The sequence below is a fragment of the Pleurodeles waltl genome, chromosome 5 (assembly GCF_031143425.1).
Source record: "Pleurodeles waltl isolate 20211129_DDA chromosome 5, aPleWal1.hap1.20221129, whole genome shotgun sequence".
NCBI classification, from domain to species: domain Eukaryota; kingdom Metazoa; phylum Chordata; class Amphibia; order Caudata; family Salamandridae; genus Pleurodeles; species Pleurodeles waltl.
The window spans coordinates 1,511,749,909-1,511,769,842 of NC_090444.1; the positions used below are offsets into that span (position 1 = coordinate 1,511,749,909).

A 19,934-nucleotide genomic window follows, 5' to 3' on the forward strand; every position below is an offset into this window, starting at 1 on the left:
AGCGCCCCAGGGCATCCCAGCTAGTGAAGATGCCCGCCCCTCCGGCCACTGCCCCCACTTTTGGTTGCAAGGCTGGAGGAGATAATCAGAAAAACAAGGAGGAGTCACCCACCAGTCAGGACAGCCTTTAAGGTGTCCTGAGCTGAGGTGACCCCAGCCTTGAGAAATCCTCCATCTTGGGTTTAGAGGATTTCCCCAATAGGATTAGGGATGTGCCCCCCTCCCCACAGGAAGGAGGCACAAAAGAGGGTGTAGCCACCCTCAAGGACAGTAGCCACTGGCTACTTCCCTCCCAGACCTAAACACACCCCTAAATTCAGTATTTAGGGGCTCCCCAGATCCCAGGAAACCAGATTCCTGCAACCTGAAGAAAGAAGAAGGACTGCTGACCTACAAGCCTGCAGAGAAGGAGGAAGACGACAATTGATTTGGCCCCAGTCCTACAGGCCGGTCTCCAACTTCGAAAACCTGGTCCAGCGACGCATCCGACAGGAACCAGCGACCTCTGAAGCCTCAGAGGACTGCCCTAGACCACAGGTCCAAGAAAATCCAGTGAACAGCGGCCCTGTTCAAAACCTGCAACTTCTTTGCAACAAAGAAGCAACTTCCAAAGACTTCACGTTTCCCGCTGGAAGCGTGAGACTTTACACTCTGCACCTGACGCCCCCGGCTCGACCTGCAGAAAACCAACACCTCAGGGAGGACTCCCCGGCGACTGAGAGCCCGTGAGTAACCAGAGACAACCCCCCTGAGCCCCCACAGCGACGCCTGCAGAGAGAATCCAGAGGCTCCCCCTGACTGTGACTGTCTGTAACAAGGGACCCGACGCCTGGAACCAACACCGCACCCGCAGCCCCCAGGCCCTGAAGGAACCAAACTTCAGTGCAAGAGCGACCTCCAGGCGACCCTCTGCCTAGCCCAGGTGGTGGCAGTCCCAGGAAGCCCCCCCTGTGCCTGCCTGCAATGCTAGAGTGACCCCCGGGTCCCTCCATTGTTTTCAATCTAAAACCGGACACCTGCTTTCCTCACTGCACCCGGCTGCCCCTGTGCCGCTAGAGGGTGTACTTTGTGTGCCTTCTCGTGTCCCACCAAGGTGCTCTACAAAACCCCCCTGGTCTGCCCACCGAGGACGCAAGTAATTACCTACTGGCAGACTGGAACCGGAGCATCCCTGTTCCCCATAGGCGCTATGTGTTTTTGGGCACCTCTTTGACCTCTGCACCTGACCGGCCCTGAGCTGCTGTTGTGGTAACTTTGGGGTTGCCTTGAACCCCCACCTGCCTATGCCCCAAACTTGAGACTTGAAAGTGTTTTACTTACCTTCAAAACTAACCTTTACTTACCTCCCCCAGGAACTGTTGATTTTTGCACTGTGTCCACTTTGAAAATAGCTTATTGCCATTTTTACAAAGACTGTACATGATATTGTTTTCATTCAAAGTTCCTAAAGTATATAAGTGAAGTTACTTACATTTAAAGTATTAACTGTAAATCTTGAACCTGTGGTTCTTAAAATAAACTAGGAAAATATATTTTTCAATATAAAAACCTATTGGCCTGGAGTAAGTCTTTGAGTGTGTGTTCCTCATTTATTGCCTGTGTGTGTACAACAAATGCTTAACACGACTCTCTGATAAGCCTGCTGCTCGACCACACTACCACAAAAAAGAGCATTAGAATTATCTACTTTTGCCACTATCTTACCTCTAAGGTAAACCCTTGGACTCTGTGCACACTATTTCTTACTTTGAAATAGTATATACAGAGACAACTTCCTACAATTATATTAAAGAAATTGAGCATGCTCAGACGAGGGAAAAGACTTAAAATAGTGAGATTATAAAAAGCGCCTTTCAGACGCATTTCACTGCTCTATGCAGAAGAGCTACAGGTTGGAGAGGAGGAGATACGAGGCTGGTTAGGACAAGCTATAGCTCCTGAACTTACACAGGAGGAGCAGTGCCGCCTGAGCAAACCAATTTCTCCAGGGGAAATTAGAGCAGCTCTAAAGGGCAATAAGGAGGGAAAGCAGCTGGCCCTGATGGTATTCCAGTGGAGCTATACAAAATTCTAGTGGAAGTGATAGTTCCAGCTCTGGTAGAACTGTTTACAGGGATTTTCGGGAATGGTTCACCTATTTCAACTTCATGGAATGAGTCAATTGTCTTGTTGATTTTGAAGCCAGATAAAAATCCAGTTAAATGTCAATCTTATAGGCATATATCATTGTTAAATTCAGATTATATGTTATATGCAAAAATATTGGTGAATAGGTTGAGCGGGGTAGTGAATCATTTTGATACATGTTGATCAGATACAAATTTGGAGATCCAAAATACTTTTTTTTTCAAAAGTAAAACTGAAGGTATTACGGGACAAGCCAAGGAGCTGGTTTCAGTTGAGGTCAGCAATAAGTCTTACGTACTACAGCCACGATGCCCCTACTTGGGACTCTCCGGGTACACCAGAATGTTTAAATGATGTGCTTGCTCTACCCATTAGAAGGGCTGGCTTGGAGTTGTGGGGGGACTTATTTGAAGGAGGTTGTTTACTTTCGTGGGAAGGGTTGAACTGTAGAACAGGAGTAGAGACTAAAATGTATGCAGTTGAACGGTTGATCTCGGAACACTCATGCGGGCTTGAGAGCGATGAATCCCTTGGAAGACAGCTTCCTTAGTGAGTCAGTTGGCCCGAAGAAGGTGTCTGCTTGGTATTGGGAAATACTCAACTTATTGGATGGTGAGTTTAAGCTTCCTGGAAATTTATGGGGAGAGATTATGCCTTGAGAACAGGTACAGAAGTGGTGGAAAGCATCAATGATCACTCTGAGGTAGTAAAACCCGCCTCGCTAAGAAAAAATAATCTCTATTCGATACACAGAGCGTATATCTCCCCAGCGCAGCTTACCAGAATAAAGAAAGGAGAAGCAATTGCATGTGCAAAACAGATGTTAATTTGTTTATGGATTGCCCAGCTGTCTATTCGTTTTGGGGAGAAGTGTGTAAAAAGCTTTCGAGTACGGTGAGGCGTGAGATTTCGGTGAGTCTCCCTTTGATTATCTTTGGGCAATCCCAGGGGTCTGGTGGGTTAGGCAGAGAGTGGGAAGAGTCTGATTTTTTTACTCAATACTTTTGGCAAGAAGGCAGATATGACGGAAATGGATGGCAGGGTCTCCTCCAGAGTATATTGATTGGCTCAATGCCTTGCTCTGCACTGCCAAAATGGACATAGCAGTTGGAGTCTCAAAGCAGAAAAAGGAGCCATTATGGGCCCTTTTAATGAAGTGGGGAGGAGGGGTGGGAATTGGGAAGACTAGTTAAGCAGAGGTATAGGAGAGAGATGGAAATCTTAGTCCAATGATTAAACACCTTTCCCATTCTCCAACCATTTGGGTCTTTCGAGGGAAGGCTGAGTGAGAGAGACTGGATCCCTCCCCCCCTCATCCCCCTTTCCCCTGACACAGGTCATTCCTGCAACGAGAGGGTGAGAACATTGCAGTACGGAGTTCTTAGGACTCGAGGTGTACGAGGACAAAAACAAAAAAACAAAAAAATCTTTACTGGGTTCTTAACTCTCATTCAAAACTAAAGACGCAGTGACCTCTCACATATCACGGTGAGTGGCCTGATGTGCTGGTTTGACAAACGAGTTTTCTATAGAACTTTTAACGAGTAGTTTCACCTTACCAGGTCAAACGGCTCTGGGCGTCTATGAACAATATTGTTGCAAAAATTATATTTGCTGAAAAGTAGTCAGGCGGTGTTCTGCTGGCGGTAGCAGCGCCCCCGTCCCATCCCCTGCCGGAAGACCCCCTGGATCCAGGTAAGCTGGGTTTCTGACACGAGAGGGGGTGGGGGGGGGGGGGGGCTTTGTGGGGGTGTGTGAGCATATATGTGTGTGTGTGTGCGCGTGGATGCGAGTGTTTGTTTAGTGTTGATTGTGTGTGTGTATAGATGTGTGTGAGTGCGTGTATGAATGTGTGTGAGTGCATGTATGAATGTGTGTGAGTGCGTGTATGAATGTGTGTGAGTGCGTGTATGAATGGAAATTGGAATGCGTGTCTACCAGAATGAATGCATGCGTGTTTGTATGTGTGGATGAGTGTGTGTATGAGTGTGTGTATGGGGGAGCATGGATGTAAAGGGGTTTGGGGGTGTCTGGGGAGTGTTTTCCCTGTCCCTGTCACTGATAGGGCCTGTCGCCATAGTTTTCGTGGGGCTATGAACGTCACGGAAACCAGGGCGGTAGGCAGGGTCATGATACTGCCGGCGGCACGATGTCAGGCGCCGGGCTGGAGATTGCTATCTCCAGCCTGGCGGCTGCTACCACCATAGCGGTTGGAGTGGTACATTGGCGGATTGGCTTCAGCCAACCCACCAATATCATAATGTGGTGGTAAGTACCATCAGCCTGTTGGCGGTACTACAGCTACATTAGCTCCGACCGCCGGGGTCATAATGACCCCCTATATTCTTAAATTGTGGGATGCAAAGACTGATTAAACTTCTCATTAAATAGGCAGGCTTGAGAGTCCTCTTTAGATTGTTGCCTTTTTTCTTTAAGTATGCTACACACAGAGCAGATCTATGACTGAAGAAGAAATTAGAGATGTCCTAACTCCTCACTCTGCAGAGACCAACTGCTCTGATGTTTTAGTTTTGAGTTTTATACACAGTCCAGTACACCAGAGCATGTACAGAGATAACATACAGGTACTTACACAGTGTGTTATGTGATCAGTGCTGACATTGTTGAAGGCTTGCAGAGAGTGTGAGTGCTAAATGTCAAAGGCATTCTCCACTGACACAACATATTTGAGGTACATGCAGCAGCAGCAGCTTCCAACCCGCCCACATATTCGCTGCTTAATGATATGTCCCTTGAGTGTGACAGAGGGGATGCATGGTTGCAGCACTGCCAATAGTGGAACTGGGCCACTTGAGGGGTCATGATCCAACCTGCCATGAAATTTATAGTGATCTATCAACGACTGAAGAAAGCAGATCATTACAACTGGCCTGGAATATCTCACACCTTAAATAGAGACGATGTAGAAAAAAATATGGCTTCCTAGAGGGTTTATAGAAGGAAACAGGGCTTCAGATTCCTTGTGAACCTAATCAAGCTTCCAGGCAGTACGGAACTATATTAACCAGAGTATCCAAACCCAGGCCTAAAAGTCATCCAGCTCTGCAAACTACTGCTTTAACACCAAAGTCTAGTTCTACTTCTTTTAGGTTTCAAGAACAAGAAATGAAAAACTCAACATTGACAAGTCACAAGATTTACATATCACAAGCATCCCACTTTCTTCTTCTAAAATGTTGCACATATGTGTATGTATTATATGAATAAGCTTTCTCTTCTTATGTTCCTAAAAAATAAATAAATAAATTGCTTGGGAAATGTAGAATCTGACCTGAGAATTCAACTTTCTGAAATAAAACCAAACATTGAAAAGTTACTCGCCGAGATGCAGCACCACCCTTCCTAATAAAAGTTTGATTTTTGCATATTTTTTTCCAATATAAAATAATAATATCTTTAGTAATTTGAGGATTTGTTTACTGTGTACTTGTTTGTGTATTTTTTGCGAATTACTGTTTTAATGTTTGAAATTTAAACTGTACAAATTTCTTGGGGGTCCCCATCTTCCAGTAGTGATTCAGTGGGGGCCCTCAGGAGTCTTGGACATCTATCAGATGGGACATGTGGGAGCGACTCAGTATCATGGGAGGCCAAAGCAGCCTGCAAACTTCAATGAGTAGGTTGTCTTATTAGACAAGCTGGATCACCAGGGGCAGGTCGCTGTTTGTGGGATATACCACAGTCAACTGGGGCCCCTATATCATGCTTAACCCAAGACCCTAACACAACATCATGTAGGTCTTTGCTTTAAGGAAGCACTGGTTCAACCCCTGTTTGGCTTTCATGGAGGACATCAATTAGGGGATCTGAAGCTAATTCCACTAAAGGAAGAGTCAGATCCAACACTACCACAACCCTTTTTAGCATGTCTGCAAAAGAGGAGCTCGCCTCCGTAGAAAGTCCAGAGGGGAAAAGAAGGCCTGAGGCTAGAGAAGAATTCAAGCCACTAGCTGCAGCTAGCTCAGTTAACCAGCTGTTCTCTCTATGAGGTTCCAATTCCTCTACTCTCTCTTCACCATCTCACTCAGTAGGGTGAACATGAGGGTACTTTTGTGGAGGAAGATCAGGGATAACAGGCATGATTGGCATGGTTCCAGACATCGACCAGAGTCGAGAAGGAGATTCCTCAATGTCGATTTCCACTTCAGACAGAGAAAGGGATTTGACTTTGATCGGCGCCACCAGCGGAGTCACCGGAGTTAGATGATTGAATACCAGTGCCAAAGGTGGAAACCCCGAAGGGCTATACATCAACGCTGTAACCGCTTTGTCACCTGATGCTGACAGCATGAAGGGAAGATTAATATTCACACATCTGGTCAAGTCACCCCATTCCCTGGAAAGGAAGGGAGACACAGGGTAGACTCCCACCTCGTTTACTCAACTGAGGAATGGTGGGAGGTCATATGCGGTAAAGTTGGCAACATTTGTGACTTCGACAGCTTGGAATGAGACCTACCTCTTGACATTAATGGAGAATGACACTCACGGGAATGACTCCTTGTATCGCCCCATGAACGGACATCATTTCGAGAAGGAGACCTTGGTCGACAGGGACGGCTCCAACATCTGCGCCACCAGAAGCTTCATTCGATACTCCTGCAGAACCTTCGGCCAAAGTTGACGACAGGAGTCGCACTCTTCGGCATCATAATACTCTACTAGACACCACATACAAATCCAGTGGGGGTCCATAGCTGACTTTTGCCATCTACAGGACCCACAGGATTTGAACCCCCAAAGACATGGAAAAAGCACACTGTTCCAGATGACGAAAATGTCAAGGCAGGCTGCCAACGGCCCACCAGATCTGGGTTGCATGAGCGGAAAAGAAGGAACTGATTCTGGCCTGTCCATGAGGGGTTCTATAGACTCCGCTGATGTCAAATCAGGTAGACGGCGTTGATGTGGAATCGTGCGGTGCCCTTTTCTGACGAGCTATGGGGTAAAAAGTTTTCAGATCCAGGCTCGCGCCTAGGGAGGATTCTAAAGTAAGGAATCTGAGGATAGATGTCTCTATCAGATATAGGCAGTCATGAAAAGTCAACAAGATGGAAGAAAATATCTCTAAGGAAAGTGATCTTTCACAACAGTTTGACCGATTGCCGCATCTCCCTACAAATCGAAGTCCGTACAGTAATGCTGTCTAAAGGTACTTGGCCACAGCCTAACAGATGTCTGACAACAAGACATTCCCATGTCAGGTAGTAATGTGTGGCACACCCAAACCTCTCCCCGCCTATTTAACCTAAAATAATCCTTTTGAGATAAAAAAACGCTTGGGATGATGATCAGGCCAGAAAGAAGCAATCTGGCCCCTTCTTGAGACATGATAGAAGGAAGCACTGGCAAGCTAACAAGGTTTCCTTGACTAGGAAAGATTAAATCCAAGCACAGTTTTGTACAACTAGGATTGTAGATGTCTGACCTGCTCAGATCTACGTGCATAATGCAAATGGAGGATAGGCTTACACCGCACTGAACTACATGGATCAACACTGCATCTTCCTGTACTCAATTCTTTAGGTAGGTCTTGCAGCAAGGCATCTGTTACTGTGTGTTCTTGGAGCAGGAAACCTATTAATCTCTAAGCCTTTCTACCCACTAATCTCGTCTGTAAAAATAGAATATTCACATTTGAAAAATGATCCACTACTGAAACAATATTCTAAGCCAGTAGAGAGCATCCTCCTGAGCCATGCTCTCTGCTGTCAACAGACCAGCTTCTTCTTTGTAAAGCCTCATAATGCCCACAGCCTGAAAAAGTCATGTCAATAACAATGTTTACATCACTGGCATCAATGGTTGCCCCTGGATTTTTTTTTAGATAAAATAGGTTACAATGAACTAATCTATTTTTTCAACTAATACCGTATTGATGTAAGTTGTAAGCATAGGGCTTGGCAGAAGAGTTCTCTAAGTAGAAATTCATGCGTCCCCAGCACCTGAGGGAGGTGAGCTGTCAGCACCAACTGTATTTCTGAATTCTAAAAGAGTTACAGAGAATGATCTCCCTGTCTGACCATAAGGTGCTCACATTCAGATTCTCCCTGCGATCTGCACATTAGGATTGGATTTACCACCACCCAGGTCGGACAACCAGAAGCACAAAATGTTGCCCTCTGAACAGATTGTCATCCAGTTCCTACAAGACAAAGCGCTGTGTGTGGGGGTTGGTGACTAGTTGTGCGAGTCCGATATTACTAATGCTTTCTAGAAGGTTGGAGGAGTTTGCGTCTCTGGGATCGTCGGAGAGGAAGTTGAGGTAGCCCAGGAAGATGTAGTGTTTGGAGTCTATAGACAGTGTGGCAATGAATTCTGGGAAAGACGGGCCGTAGACAAAGAGCGCGGTTATGGTCATGAGAGAAAGAGATCAAGGATGGTTCAGCGAGGAGAGACAGTTGAGGAAGTGGATGGTCAAGTGAGACAGAAAGATAGAAAGATCCGTGGATGGGTAGGAGTGCAGGGAAAAAGGTTGAGGGAAGGGAAGTAAAGTAGTTAAAGAGGAGGAAAATGGAGACCAACGGGAGAAAAGCAATAGAGAGTAGGATGTGGAGACAGAGAAAGAGGAGGAGATGGAGGTCAGTGGAGAAGTGGGAACATTAAAGGGCACAGAGCAAGTAGTGTAATGTGAGACAATAGCTTTCATTCAGAAGCGCCAACAATCTTTTGCAGACTTACATGGCATCACATCAGATAAATATATTTAACGTTGATTTTAAAACAGATTTTTCATTAACATTAAAACATCTTTGTGTTAGTTAGCAAAGGCAACAAGTAAAAACTAACTATTTCTTGTCTTTTTATCTTAATTCAGTATTAAACTATGAGTAAGAGAAGACTTTGCTTACCTGGAAAAGAATGATCAGCTGAAGCAGAAGGTGTATCTCCAAGAGATGGTATGAATGCTGGCCCTGAACTTTGAATAGATGGCTGAGACATTTGTGAAGCTAAAAGACAGAATTAATTTTCATTTTAAGTAATATTCATTGCATATGTAAATATAATGGAAAAGGTTTCAGAAGGAAATTAAAAAAAACTACAGCCTCCTCATGATCTCAAGGTCAAATACCCAAACACATCATGTTCCAGAATGCTACATGAATATTACTGCAAACTGTGCTATTAATGGATTAGAGAGTCTAGTATGGTATATTTTCCATGCATCTCTCAGTCAATACACCTTAGCCCCAAACGTGTTTGAACAGGAATGGACAAAACCCAAAAAATTGAGGATAGAGTGGGAACTGTAATAAGAATGATGGTGAGACAAATAGGGACCTATTGAAGAAGTCAAGGCTTGAAGGGCTGGTGTTGAGCGTTGTATGGAAGGTGTATAGTGGATAGAAAAGTTTTAGACCTGGTTTTAGTGGGGGTTGGGGTGCTGGAAAGAAAAATGTACGGCTGGAAAGTGAACATACTGCAATGTCAAGGCTCAGAGTCAAAAGCAGGGAGGAAAACTTCATCAGAAATGCTGTGTCAAGAGGGCAAGGGAAAGATCACAGGAGCCCAGGTGAGTTGTACTGAGAGGGAGTGCACGAGGCAAAAGCAAAAGTAAGAAGCAAAGTAAGGTTTAGAATAAGGGAATAGTATAAACAAGGGTATGGGGCAGAGTGGGAGATACAGAACTGGAGGCAATGCAATGTTGGGAGGCAGATAACAGTTGTGCTCTCCATAGCCCCCAAAATGATGGACAAAATCTTTCCACTCCCTCATCCCAGACATGGACGCACATTGAATGCAAAATTCTTACAGCGGTTTCAGACAAATGAGAGCAGTCACTTCACAATAATACATTCATATGCATTCTTTAACAATCAAATTTTGCTAACCCCACAGCCACAAACCAGGAGCAACTCCATCCTCCTTAGCATAGGCGAACAGCAGGAAACCGGTCTACCACTGTGCTTTGTCAGTATGTAAAATGGTGCCCCTGCATCCCTCGAAAACCACAACCCTACACTTCACACTCTCCTGAGAGGCTCAGGGTCCTCCAGAAGATTTGACATCATGTAATTGAACAGGATGTGTTCAGGGTGACCAGATGTCCTGAACATGAGAGGCCAGAACAGTTTTATGCACTTAATACAAACATGATATCTGACTTAGTTCGAGAGAAGTATAAGTACATTAGTACAAGTTAGGAAAGGAGGAAGGGTCTTCAAAACTTAGCTTCTAAATTTGATCACATTTCTGACATGATTTGTTGCAGTTAGGGTCAGGTCAGAGTGCTCAGCACAAACTCCCCTGCCACTAAAGAACAGCCCTCCTCACTCATACCATGAGGCTTATGAATCTAATTCAAGATAGTTCCAGAGAAGGAATGGAACGCACTGCCCAAACATGTTAGCAGTAAAGTGTTAGGTTAGCAGTACTAAACTTTAGGTAACATATTACATATTGTCTGTGCATGGCAGGTACAAACAAACAAACAGTGGATCAGATGTACATGCATACAATTCACATCTACAATAGACTGACATTTAGTTTCAATTTCCCACTAAAAGGGGGAATGGCCAAGATGGCGATAGGAGCAGACGCCTAAAATCCAGCTCTCCTTCAAACCAATGATAATCCACAGTAATCGCCCCATCTGGACCCCCAGGCAGCTTCAATTGAGGGCAGCGGGGTGCACAGTCAGAGAGAGGGGTGCCTGCAGGAGGGCCTGGCTGCTCACGCCCGCAACCCAGATCGGGCGATCTGAAATCAACACAGACTGCCTGTTGATAAACATGGGGCTCCTGACTAGACTCTGCAGCCTCTGAGGTGACACGGCGGGAGGAGCAAGCGCAGACTGCTGAGATGCATCCGGGTCCAGAGCTGAGCCCCATCCCATGTGGTAGCTATATGCCTTACAGGAACCCACTCTCTGATTGAGCACCATAATTAGCCTGCCTCCACCGGGTCACCGGGGGGCTGCCTTGTGACTGTGGGCCCCCTCCCCAGAGACTTGAACTCCAGCCCTATTGCATAGATAGACTTACTAGTGCAAAGCAATCGCTTAAAACTAGACTGCTGGCAAGACATTGTCAGAGTGCTGGTTTGTCTCAGATTACTATGTATTGCCCACGCAGATGGGAGGATATTGCACACTAAACACACCTATACATCGAAATAGCATATTGTGGGCAATCCGTGCCCAGTTGACATACGGGAGGGGGCCCTGACTCCAGGACACAGTCACCTCAGGGAGAGACAAGACGTTGAGGCACTGTCTCTGCTCCAAGCTGTCACGATCACTTCAGACTGAGCATATGACCTCCAGAAGCCACCAATGTGACAACCCTCCCACAAAAGGCTCTGACCCCAGGAGGCATTCCCAGCTGATAACGGACACCTACAATGTAACTCGACCCACCTTAACTGAGTGACGCTAACAGGAGTGCACCTCTAAGGTTGCAGTGCTCAGTTTCGTCACGCTCTGACATGCCTGTCCATCTCGGAATCAGTTACGCCTGGCAGGCCTCACAATGGTGAAACCTAAAGCTGTGAAATCCTCCCTGCCCTAAGATAAGATTCTGCCTTATTTTTCCACGGCATCCACAGACGGCACCGTCACTCCTCAACAGATGAACGCTATTCTTCATGCACACTCCATCCAGTTCGAGAAGATACTGCATGCCATCTTGGATACTAAAACTACCCTGGAGACCAAAATTGGTTCAGTATCACATTAAGTCAACCTCCTCCAAGCAGATCATCGTAAAGTGGCCGACAGAGTAGACGAAACAGAGTCCTCCCTAACAACTATGCAACCAATGGATCAGGAAATGCAGGCCCAGGTGTCACAACTGGCGCAGAAGTGTCCTCTCCTCCATCGCAGGGCAGAAGATGCAGAGGGGCGCTCAAGATGAAATAATGTTTGCTTCCTAGGGTTATCAGAACGTACGACCAAAATGCTGAACTTTTTCTCAAACAGTGATTGAAGGAAACAGTGCTTGCGAACAGAGTCCCTACCTTCTTCTCAACAGAATGGGTTCACAGGATCCCAGGCAGGCCGCCGCCGCCACCACCACCGCCACCACCGCCACCGCCACCGCCACCGCCACCGCCAACACCACCTGGAACCTCCCCCCCCTCGATCATTAATAGCCCATCTCCTCAACTATCAAGATCGCAACTTAATCCTTCAGTGCTTCAGAGCTAACGGCCCATGGTTATTAGAAAACGCCATAATCACAGCATATCACGATGGAAGTACAACGTAAAGGAAATTCATATGTCAAGGTCATCCACATCTCAGCGAGCACAGCATTAAATATGCACTATTATTTCCAGCATGTCTGAGGGTGGAGGACAAGGAGAAAACCCACATCTTCTCAACTCCAGAAGATGTATGTACGTGGCTGCATGCTAAAGGACTAGCGCGACGTCTCAAGAGGAACGCATGTTGGAGGGGTGGCTGACCCCCCTGACCTCGACGCAAGCGGAGAACTGGCACCAAGATGGGCCCAACTAAGGCACAAGCAGCGGAAGAACAGGCTAAGGCACTTGAAGCATCCCAACTCACGTTGAATTCTTTTGCTGTCCTCCGAGAGGAGCCCACCTTGGACACTGACTCATCCATGGGTTGCTCCAGTGACACGACCATAAACTCCACAAAAGGCCTGAGGTAACACCACGCATGGCAGACAACCTCTGACTCCGTCTCACACTCTCAGGATCATGATTTGAACTGCGACCTTGTCAGCTAAATTTCCAATACGGGACACACCAGGACCCTGGGACCCCGGTATCCATACGGCAGATGAACAGAGCCCGTGATCTCTGGAGGTTCGGCGTGGGTAAGACTGTTCTTGCTCTGGGCTGGAACGACCGAGTACACTCTGCTTTTTAACACTCACTGTTGTTATTAAGGTATTCTATGTGTTCTTATGGTTACTGCAACAGACAGTGTGAATTTGAAGGTTGGGAGTATAAGGGGGATGGGAGCTCTCAGACATCAATGTTCTTTATTGATGCAGCATGTCAGTCACCAGACACATGTTTCAGGTATATAAAATGTCAGAACTACCCACATCACAAGATTGCTATGCACTAAATCGTGTTAACGTGTAATGTGAGGGGCATGGCGACACACCAAATGTCACCTGATTTAAACATTCCTGAGACGTCACCAAGCGCACACAGCGATACTGCAGGAAACACACCTTACAGACAGGGAATTACAAAGACTCAAAGCAAGATGGAGAGGGCAAGCATATGGCACCACTTTGCCATTTGCCAGGGAGTATTATCTGGATGACTACTGGCACCCCATTCATCATGAAGCACCTCACCATAGATAAAAAGGGTTGCTACGTAATCATGGAAGGCTTGCTGGACAGCATACCACTGGCGATAGCTGGCATCTAAGCACCTAAATCGGGACACAGACAATTCCTGGCATCTCTCACACCTACACTCTTCGACGATCCTACTACCACTTGTCTATGGGGAGGCAACTTTAACTGTGTGCCCGACATAGCCCTAGACAGATACCACCCACCACTTCTGAGTGCAACCAGAGTTACAAACCAGGGGCTCTGCTCTTGAATGGCCACCAGAGGCCTGCATGATATATGGTGCCTAAGGAACCCCCAGGAATAGGAATACTCCTTTTATTCCCCCAGTACATGGCCTATGTACTAGAATAGACCTGATCTTGGGGCCTGCTCACCTGACCCAGGAAGATGTGCGAGCAGAATATTTGGCCAGGACACTGTCTGACCACTGCCAGCTGCAGGTAACACTGCAATGGGGCAGACCACGCATGAGCATCTAAATGTGGCGTCTACAACCTGAAACTAACTAATGCCCCATTCCTTCAAGAGCTGGAAGACTGCTTATCTCAATACTTTGAATTAAATAAGGCAACAACTGCATGGCGGACCACGGAGTGGGACGCCCACAAAGCAGTCGTGCGGGTCCACTGCCTCTCGGCTTCAGGGGGAGTTCGATGCGCCTTGACCCGTTGAACTGACCTCATCAGAGGCTGATCTGCGTACATTAGAACAGGATGTTGCACACGGCATCTCATGCCCTGACACACTCCGCGATCTCTGCATCCGGCAGAGGGAAGTGGACTCACACTTGCGCAGATATGACTACCATTATCACATCTCCAGACTCCACACGGAAGGGGATCCCACTGGCACTGCTCACATGGTTGATCTGCAGGGAGCAACACCACACACCCATATGTGCCATCAAATTAGATTCTGGTATCATTGTTAACACCCAAACCTCTACTAATGACGCCCTCTGGGATTATTACCATAAGCTCTATGCCACAGGCCCCGAGCCCTCTCCTGAGCAACTGGTCTGTTTCTTGGACAACCCCCCCTGCGACTCAAATCACCCCTCTCCAGAGACAGGACCTTGATGAGCCCATTGGTATAGAGCAGATATGGACTACATTGCCTGAAACAAAACACCGGGCTCGACGGGCTGCCACCAGAGTCCTACTCTGCATTCCTTGCTCATCTTACTCAACCATTTCTGGAAGTGTTGCATGAAGCAAAAAACCAGGGCCATCTCTCGGACTCCCAACGCAAAGCGCTCATAGTGGTTTTGCCCAAACCGGTTTGTGACCCTGAGGACATGTGCTCTTACAGACCTCTGTCACTACTCAATTTAGACTGTAAACTTCTGGGCAAAGTGCTTGCCAACAGGTTGCTTCTGTTGATTAGTCAGCTGATCCACGAGGATCAATCGGGCTTCATCCCAGGACACAATACCTTTTTAAATATTAGACACCTCCTACGTCTCCTGGGTGGGGCTCCAAGTGGGGACCATGAAAGAGTTGTGGGATCCTTAGATACAGAAAAGGCCTTTGATACTCCTGGATAGACCTACCTAGATAGTGTGGGTTTTGGTCTGGGGTTCCTGTCCTGTATAAGCATACTGTGCAACCCCATAGCCTGAGTGAAAACAGGGAGCATTATATCAGACTTCTTCCCCATTTGCCACGGCACTAGACAAGGCTGTCTTCTCACACTGCTGCTATTTGCAATAACAATCGAGCCCTTAGCTTCATAACTGCGCCTTTGCACGCAGCAATTTAGAATCCTAGATCTGGATACATTTCATATTGTATCTCTTTATGCTGATGACACTGATATATCTGCGCAGATGCAGGTCCTCCCTACCAAGTGTCAAACAATTACTGATGCTTTTGGGAAAGTATCTGGTCTGCGGGTGAATTGGATGAAGTCCTTCCAATTCTCCTTGACTCCTATCCCAGAGCAACTTTGGACCGTTCTCCCGTTATATCGTTTTCCCATGGAGCCATGTTTCAAATATCTTGGTATACAAATTTATCATACCGCTGCAGATCTCAGACAGGGCTACCTGGACCGAGCAGTTTGCCAGATTCGGGGATCATTGCCTTTATGGTGTTCCTTACCACTATCACCTTTGAGACACGTACTGATCACCAAGATGTTAATTGCACTTTCGTTAGTGCTGCCCAGATCATTCGTCCACTCAGTGCAAAGTCTGATATTAGAGCTATTATGGGGGGAATGACCAGTGTCGGGTTGCCCTAATTACTACTCATTATTCACTCGAGACAGGAGGTCTGGGTATGCCAAACTTTGAGCTGCACTATGCAGCTGCATTAGCTGCTTCACTGGTTACAAAACTCCTGCACAGCTGAGAGAACAATGGTAATAGATAGACTGAGCCCAACCGACAACTTGAAATGGTTGACAGATCACACATGCCCTCCGCAACACAGCACCAACCTACTGGGCACTGCTTGTGCCTGTTGGCACAGGTTCATACGCAATAGGAGCACTATACCACCCCACTCCACCAGGATCCCAACTTTTAGCATTCGGGGTGCAAGAGACTTCTACACTCCCCCTGAACTGACACCATGAACCGCAACGGGACTAACAACTGTGGGAGACGTCTTTAGAGACGGTTCTCTAATCACATACAATTACATTACTTACACCTACAACATTGGTCGGGGACGGTTCTTAATGTATTATGCCAAAAGACAGCTTATATGCAACACTTGGCAGAGGGGTGGAGCAGAATCTCTAACATCGCCTATCCTCCACACACTATTGTTGGGTCTGGGTCCTACAAAAGCTATATCCCTATTATACCAGACCTTTATCAAATTCGCTGACACTGGCCAGACATCAATGAGGGCCCAATGGGATGCAGTCCTACCTACCCCACTACTCCAAAAATCATGGCCCATGGCGCTTCAACACATAAAGAAGGTTTCCTGCAATCCCAGAGTTTGCTTCACTCCATTTAACTATCTCCACCAAGTGTACTTATTCCCTCAGTGCCTTAAATGCATGTTCCCCCATACTTCAAATGTATGCCCACAATGTGGGGAACGGGATGCCACCTTTTATCACATGGTGTGGAACTGCGTATCAAGAATGAGCTGTTGACCATTTGTGGTAGTCTGCTGGGGTCGATGGATGGGGGGGTTAATGTGGGGGGCATAGTACTCACGGCTAGTTGAACTGAAGAGAGATCTTGTATCTCGATCTTGGAGCCAGAGCTTTTGTCAGAGAAGGTCCATTCATCTGCACCACGGCATTTGTGTCTGTAGTTCTTCCTGGACGTCCGCGGGTCCAAAGAAATCTGGTGTTTCATCGACGCTCCTTCAAGATGTCTTACAACGTTGAGCCCCGACAGACACGAAGAGACTTCTTTGACCTAAAGGACCAGCAGGCTCGCAGCTGGCTTGTGTTCAGGGGAAGAGGCACAGATTACACATCTGGTGAAGGTCAGTGCGAGGGCATCTGGTGTGATAATAAGGACAACATTAAAAAGGCTTCTTTCCATCACCAGTGGACATAGTGTGGAAAGAGTGCCCAGGGTGAAAGTTTGCCCGAAGGGTCGCTGTCAATGCAAGCCGCCCTGATTAAGTTGACACGTCGAAGTAAAGAAGAGAGATAGAAATGACCGCGATTGAAAACAATACTGACGGAAAGTAGGTATATAGCTAGAAAAGTATATGACAACGGTGTTGAACTGGAGCAGAAGAGCACACATCCAAACCCCATGGCGGAAGAAAACAATCTAACAATGGAGCCGATGCTCATGCACATTACCAGCAAGAGGAGGAGTCACACTACCTTGGAATTCAAAAGACTTTCTTAGAAGAAAAACAACTTACACACATTCGAGCCCAACACTAGATGGCAGGATTATGCTAAGCATGTGTATCTACAGCCACACATGCCTCGAACTTGCTGTTCCGGGCCAGTCTTCTATGTCAATGGTTTCTGTTATAGCAGTCCTGCTATTGTACCTTTGATCGCTTCTATGCTGAAGTTCCCTTTAGGTTGAGCACACAAACGCTTCGACCTGTTGTAAGTATTGTGGGCTTTTAGCCACCCTTATCTCACGCACATCACTTTCATTCTATCTTGGGCTTGCCTTTCAAAACTCACTTGCTGTGATTGGTAAATGCTTTACTCTTGTCCCATCTTGAGGCTGTTTTTGTCTTGCCTTGCAGACTGACCCTGTTACATGGATTCGGGCACGATTGCTGATATACTTCATTGCTATAGGTCCACTACTCCTGAAAATGTGTAATGCACTATGCCCTTCAGGGCTAAATATATGGTTACACTGCATTGTTTAATGCCATTTTCTTTTTGTGTGGTTATGCCCTCTATATAGTTACAGGACCATGTTTCCTACAAATACTATTTTCATTGCGGTGTCCTCTAGGGGTTGTTCTAAGCATTACAGTCATATCAACATACTAAAATATTTGTGGCACAGAAATGTGCCCCATAATGCTTTGCAAGGCATTACTTTTACAGAACATTTTTGCTCTTAACTCAGCCTGTGGTGGTCCTAAGAACAACGGGACCACCTTCAAAACATTGACCACAATTTGCTCTGTCTACATCATCTCTAGGTCCCCACACTAGGTTAGTGGGGACTCCAAAATAATAACATCTTCCACCATTCATTATCTTTTTAAGCTCTCTCTCATGGCTGGAACTTTTGTTTTACAGCTGGGAGAAGTTATGTTTTATGGGCCTTGTTTGTAATATCATTCCAGTAGGCCTGCTAGCCTTGAAAATGTGTAATGCACGAAGCACTCTAGGGGCTAATTATGTAGTTACACTGCATTACTTTATCCCATTCTTTTTTTCATGTGGTTATGCTCTCTAAGGGCTGACTGCATGGTTACCTGACCATGTTTTTCCAAATGCTATTTTTATTTGTGGTGTTCTCTAGGGGCTGTTCTGAGCATTGTGTGTTTTACAGCTGGAAGAAGTTTTGTTTTAAAAGCCTTGTTTGTAATATCATTGCAGTAGGCCTGCTAGCTCCAAATGTGCCCCGCTAGAGGTAAGTATATGATTACACTGCATTACTTTATCCTGTTTTTTATGGGGTTATGCCCTCTAAGGGCTAACAATATGGTTACATGACCATGTTTCTTATAAATTATATTTTTGTTATGGTGCCCTCTTGGGGCTGTTTTCAGCATTATAGGCTATTGCAAAAAGTTTATTTCTGATAAAGGTTTATATGATAATTGTATATGTTTTTATAATCTCTCTTTATTACAATTATGACAACGATTCAAGCCAACTTAACATCCTTATTACACTATGCCTGTTTGAACACTCTTGATATGTTTAGGTGACCCTTGTACTTTATTCCTCCTCAGTGACTGTTGTGTGTCTTTTTTTGGGGAATTGTGTTAACCAGCCAGCAACTCGGATGGTGGGGTGGTGAAAGTGGTATTCTATTAGCAGATTTAAATTACAATGCAAAATGGCAAAATGTTCATTTTTTGCTGCAGATAGAGTAAGATGGTAAATTCAAGTGCTTTAGATATATAAAGGTCCACTGGAATTATATGGCAGGAAAAGACGGGATTATGGGGCAAGGTGGACCAATTTCTGAGGCAAGAAAAGTCCAGTTACGATTGTACAATGCCAATATCTCTAATTCAAGTAAATGCAAGACCTACTGCACTGCAAATGCTTGTTCTAGTTCTATGGCCCACCTTGGAGCGAGCTTCAAAAATTTTGTAATGCTATATTTTACCATTAATGTGGCCAACCAATGCCATGGGAACCACAACTTAGAAACACTTGGTTACTTAAGCTTGGATAAAACTCCTCCAAAATACAAAGAAGCCCTGCTCATCTGCAAAACAACTTAATGCACAAAAACTAGAACCTCCTCTTCCTAACAATGATAGGACATTCACACTCTAATGGCAGAGTACTTCCTGCTGGAGGAGCTATCCGGGATAAATATCCTAATTCAAACAGTTACCAGATGTCAATTGAGAGCGAAATAAAGAGTGCAACAACCCATTGAGCACAAAACATATGCCGCAATTACCATTCATAACTCGAGAGTAAAACTTCACCTTCTCCAACATTGTAAACCTTCACTTGGCGAGTCATGTCCTACAGATCCAATGGTTAAAACGCAGTAAATTGCTAAATAAAATCAATGAGGGTAGTCACTATGTCATCTCGTTTGCCACCGGGATCCACAACACAGCCGACAAGGAATCATGCTCGTCTCATCACTACCCTTAGATAACAGTAATTGTAAATGCATTTGTATGGTTTTTCACACAGCTTGAGAAAAACCAATGCGCACTGTCAAACCATAAAGGAGTGACTGGCAGGAATAATTTTGTAGTAACAGTGAAGCCTCTGTGGAATGTGCATGAGTGACTAAAGCAGTGCTCTTGTGCTTTATTGGGTCGCAACATGGTTTGATGGTAGGAAAGCAGTGACAGAGTAAATAATAATTTCCATTAGTCAGCCGCTGCGGCTGACTTT

At 45.8% G+C, this 19,934-nt stretch overlaps 1 protein-coding gene across 2 annotated transcripts in view; it reads right to left on the minus strand.

The window, feature by feature from the left end:
* The window catches only part of MCPH1 (microcephalin 1), a 1,086,437-nt gene that overhangs the window by 998,722 nt on the left and 67,781 nt on the right, over window positions 1–19,934 (minus strand). For both annotated transcript variants that reach the window (XM_069235811.1, XM_069235810.1), the window contains exon 7: window positions 9,000–9,098. In XM_069235811.1, the coding sequence (XP_069091912.1) occupies window positions 9,000–9,098 (99 nt within the window). The remainder of the gene's footprint in view (window positions 1–8,999; window positions 9,099–19,934) is intronic.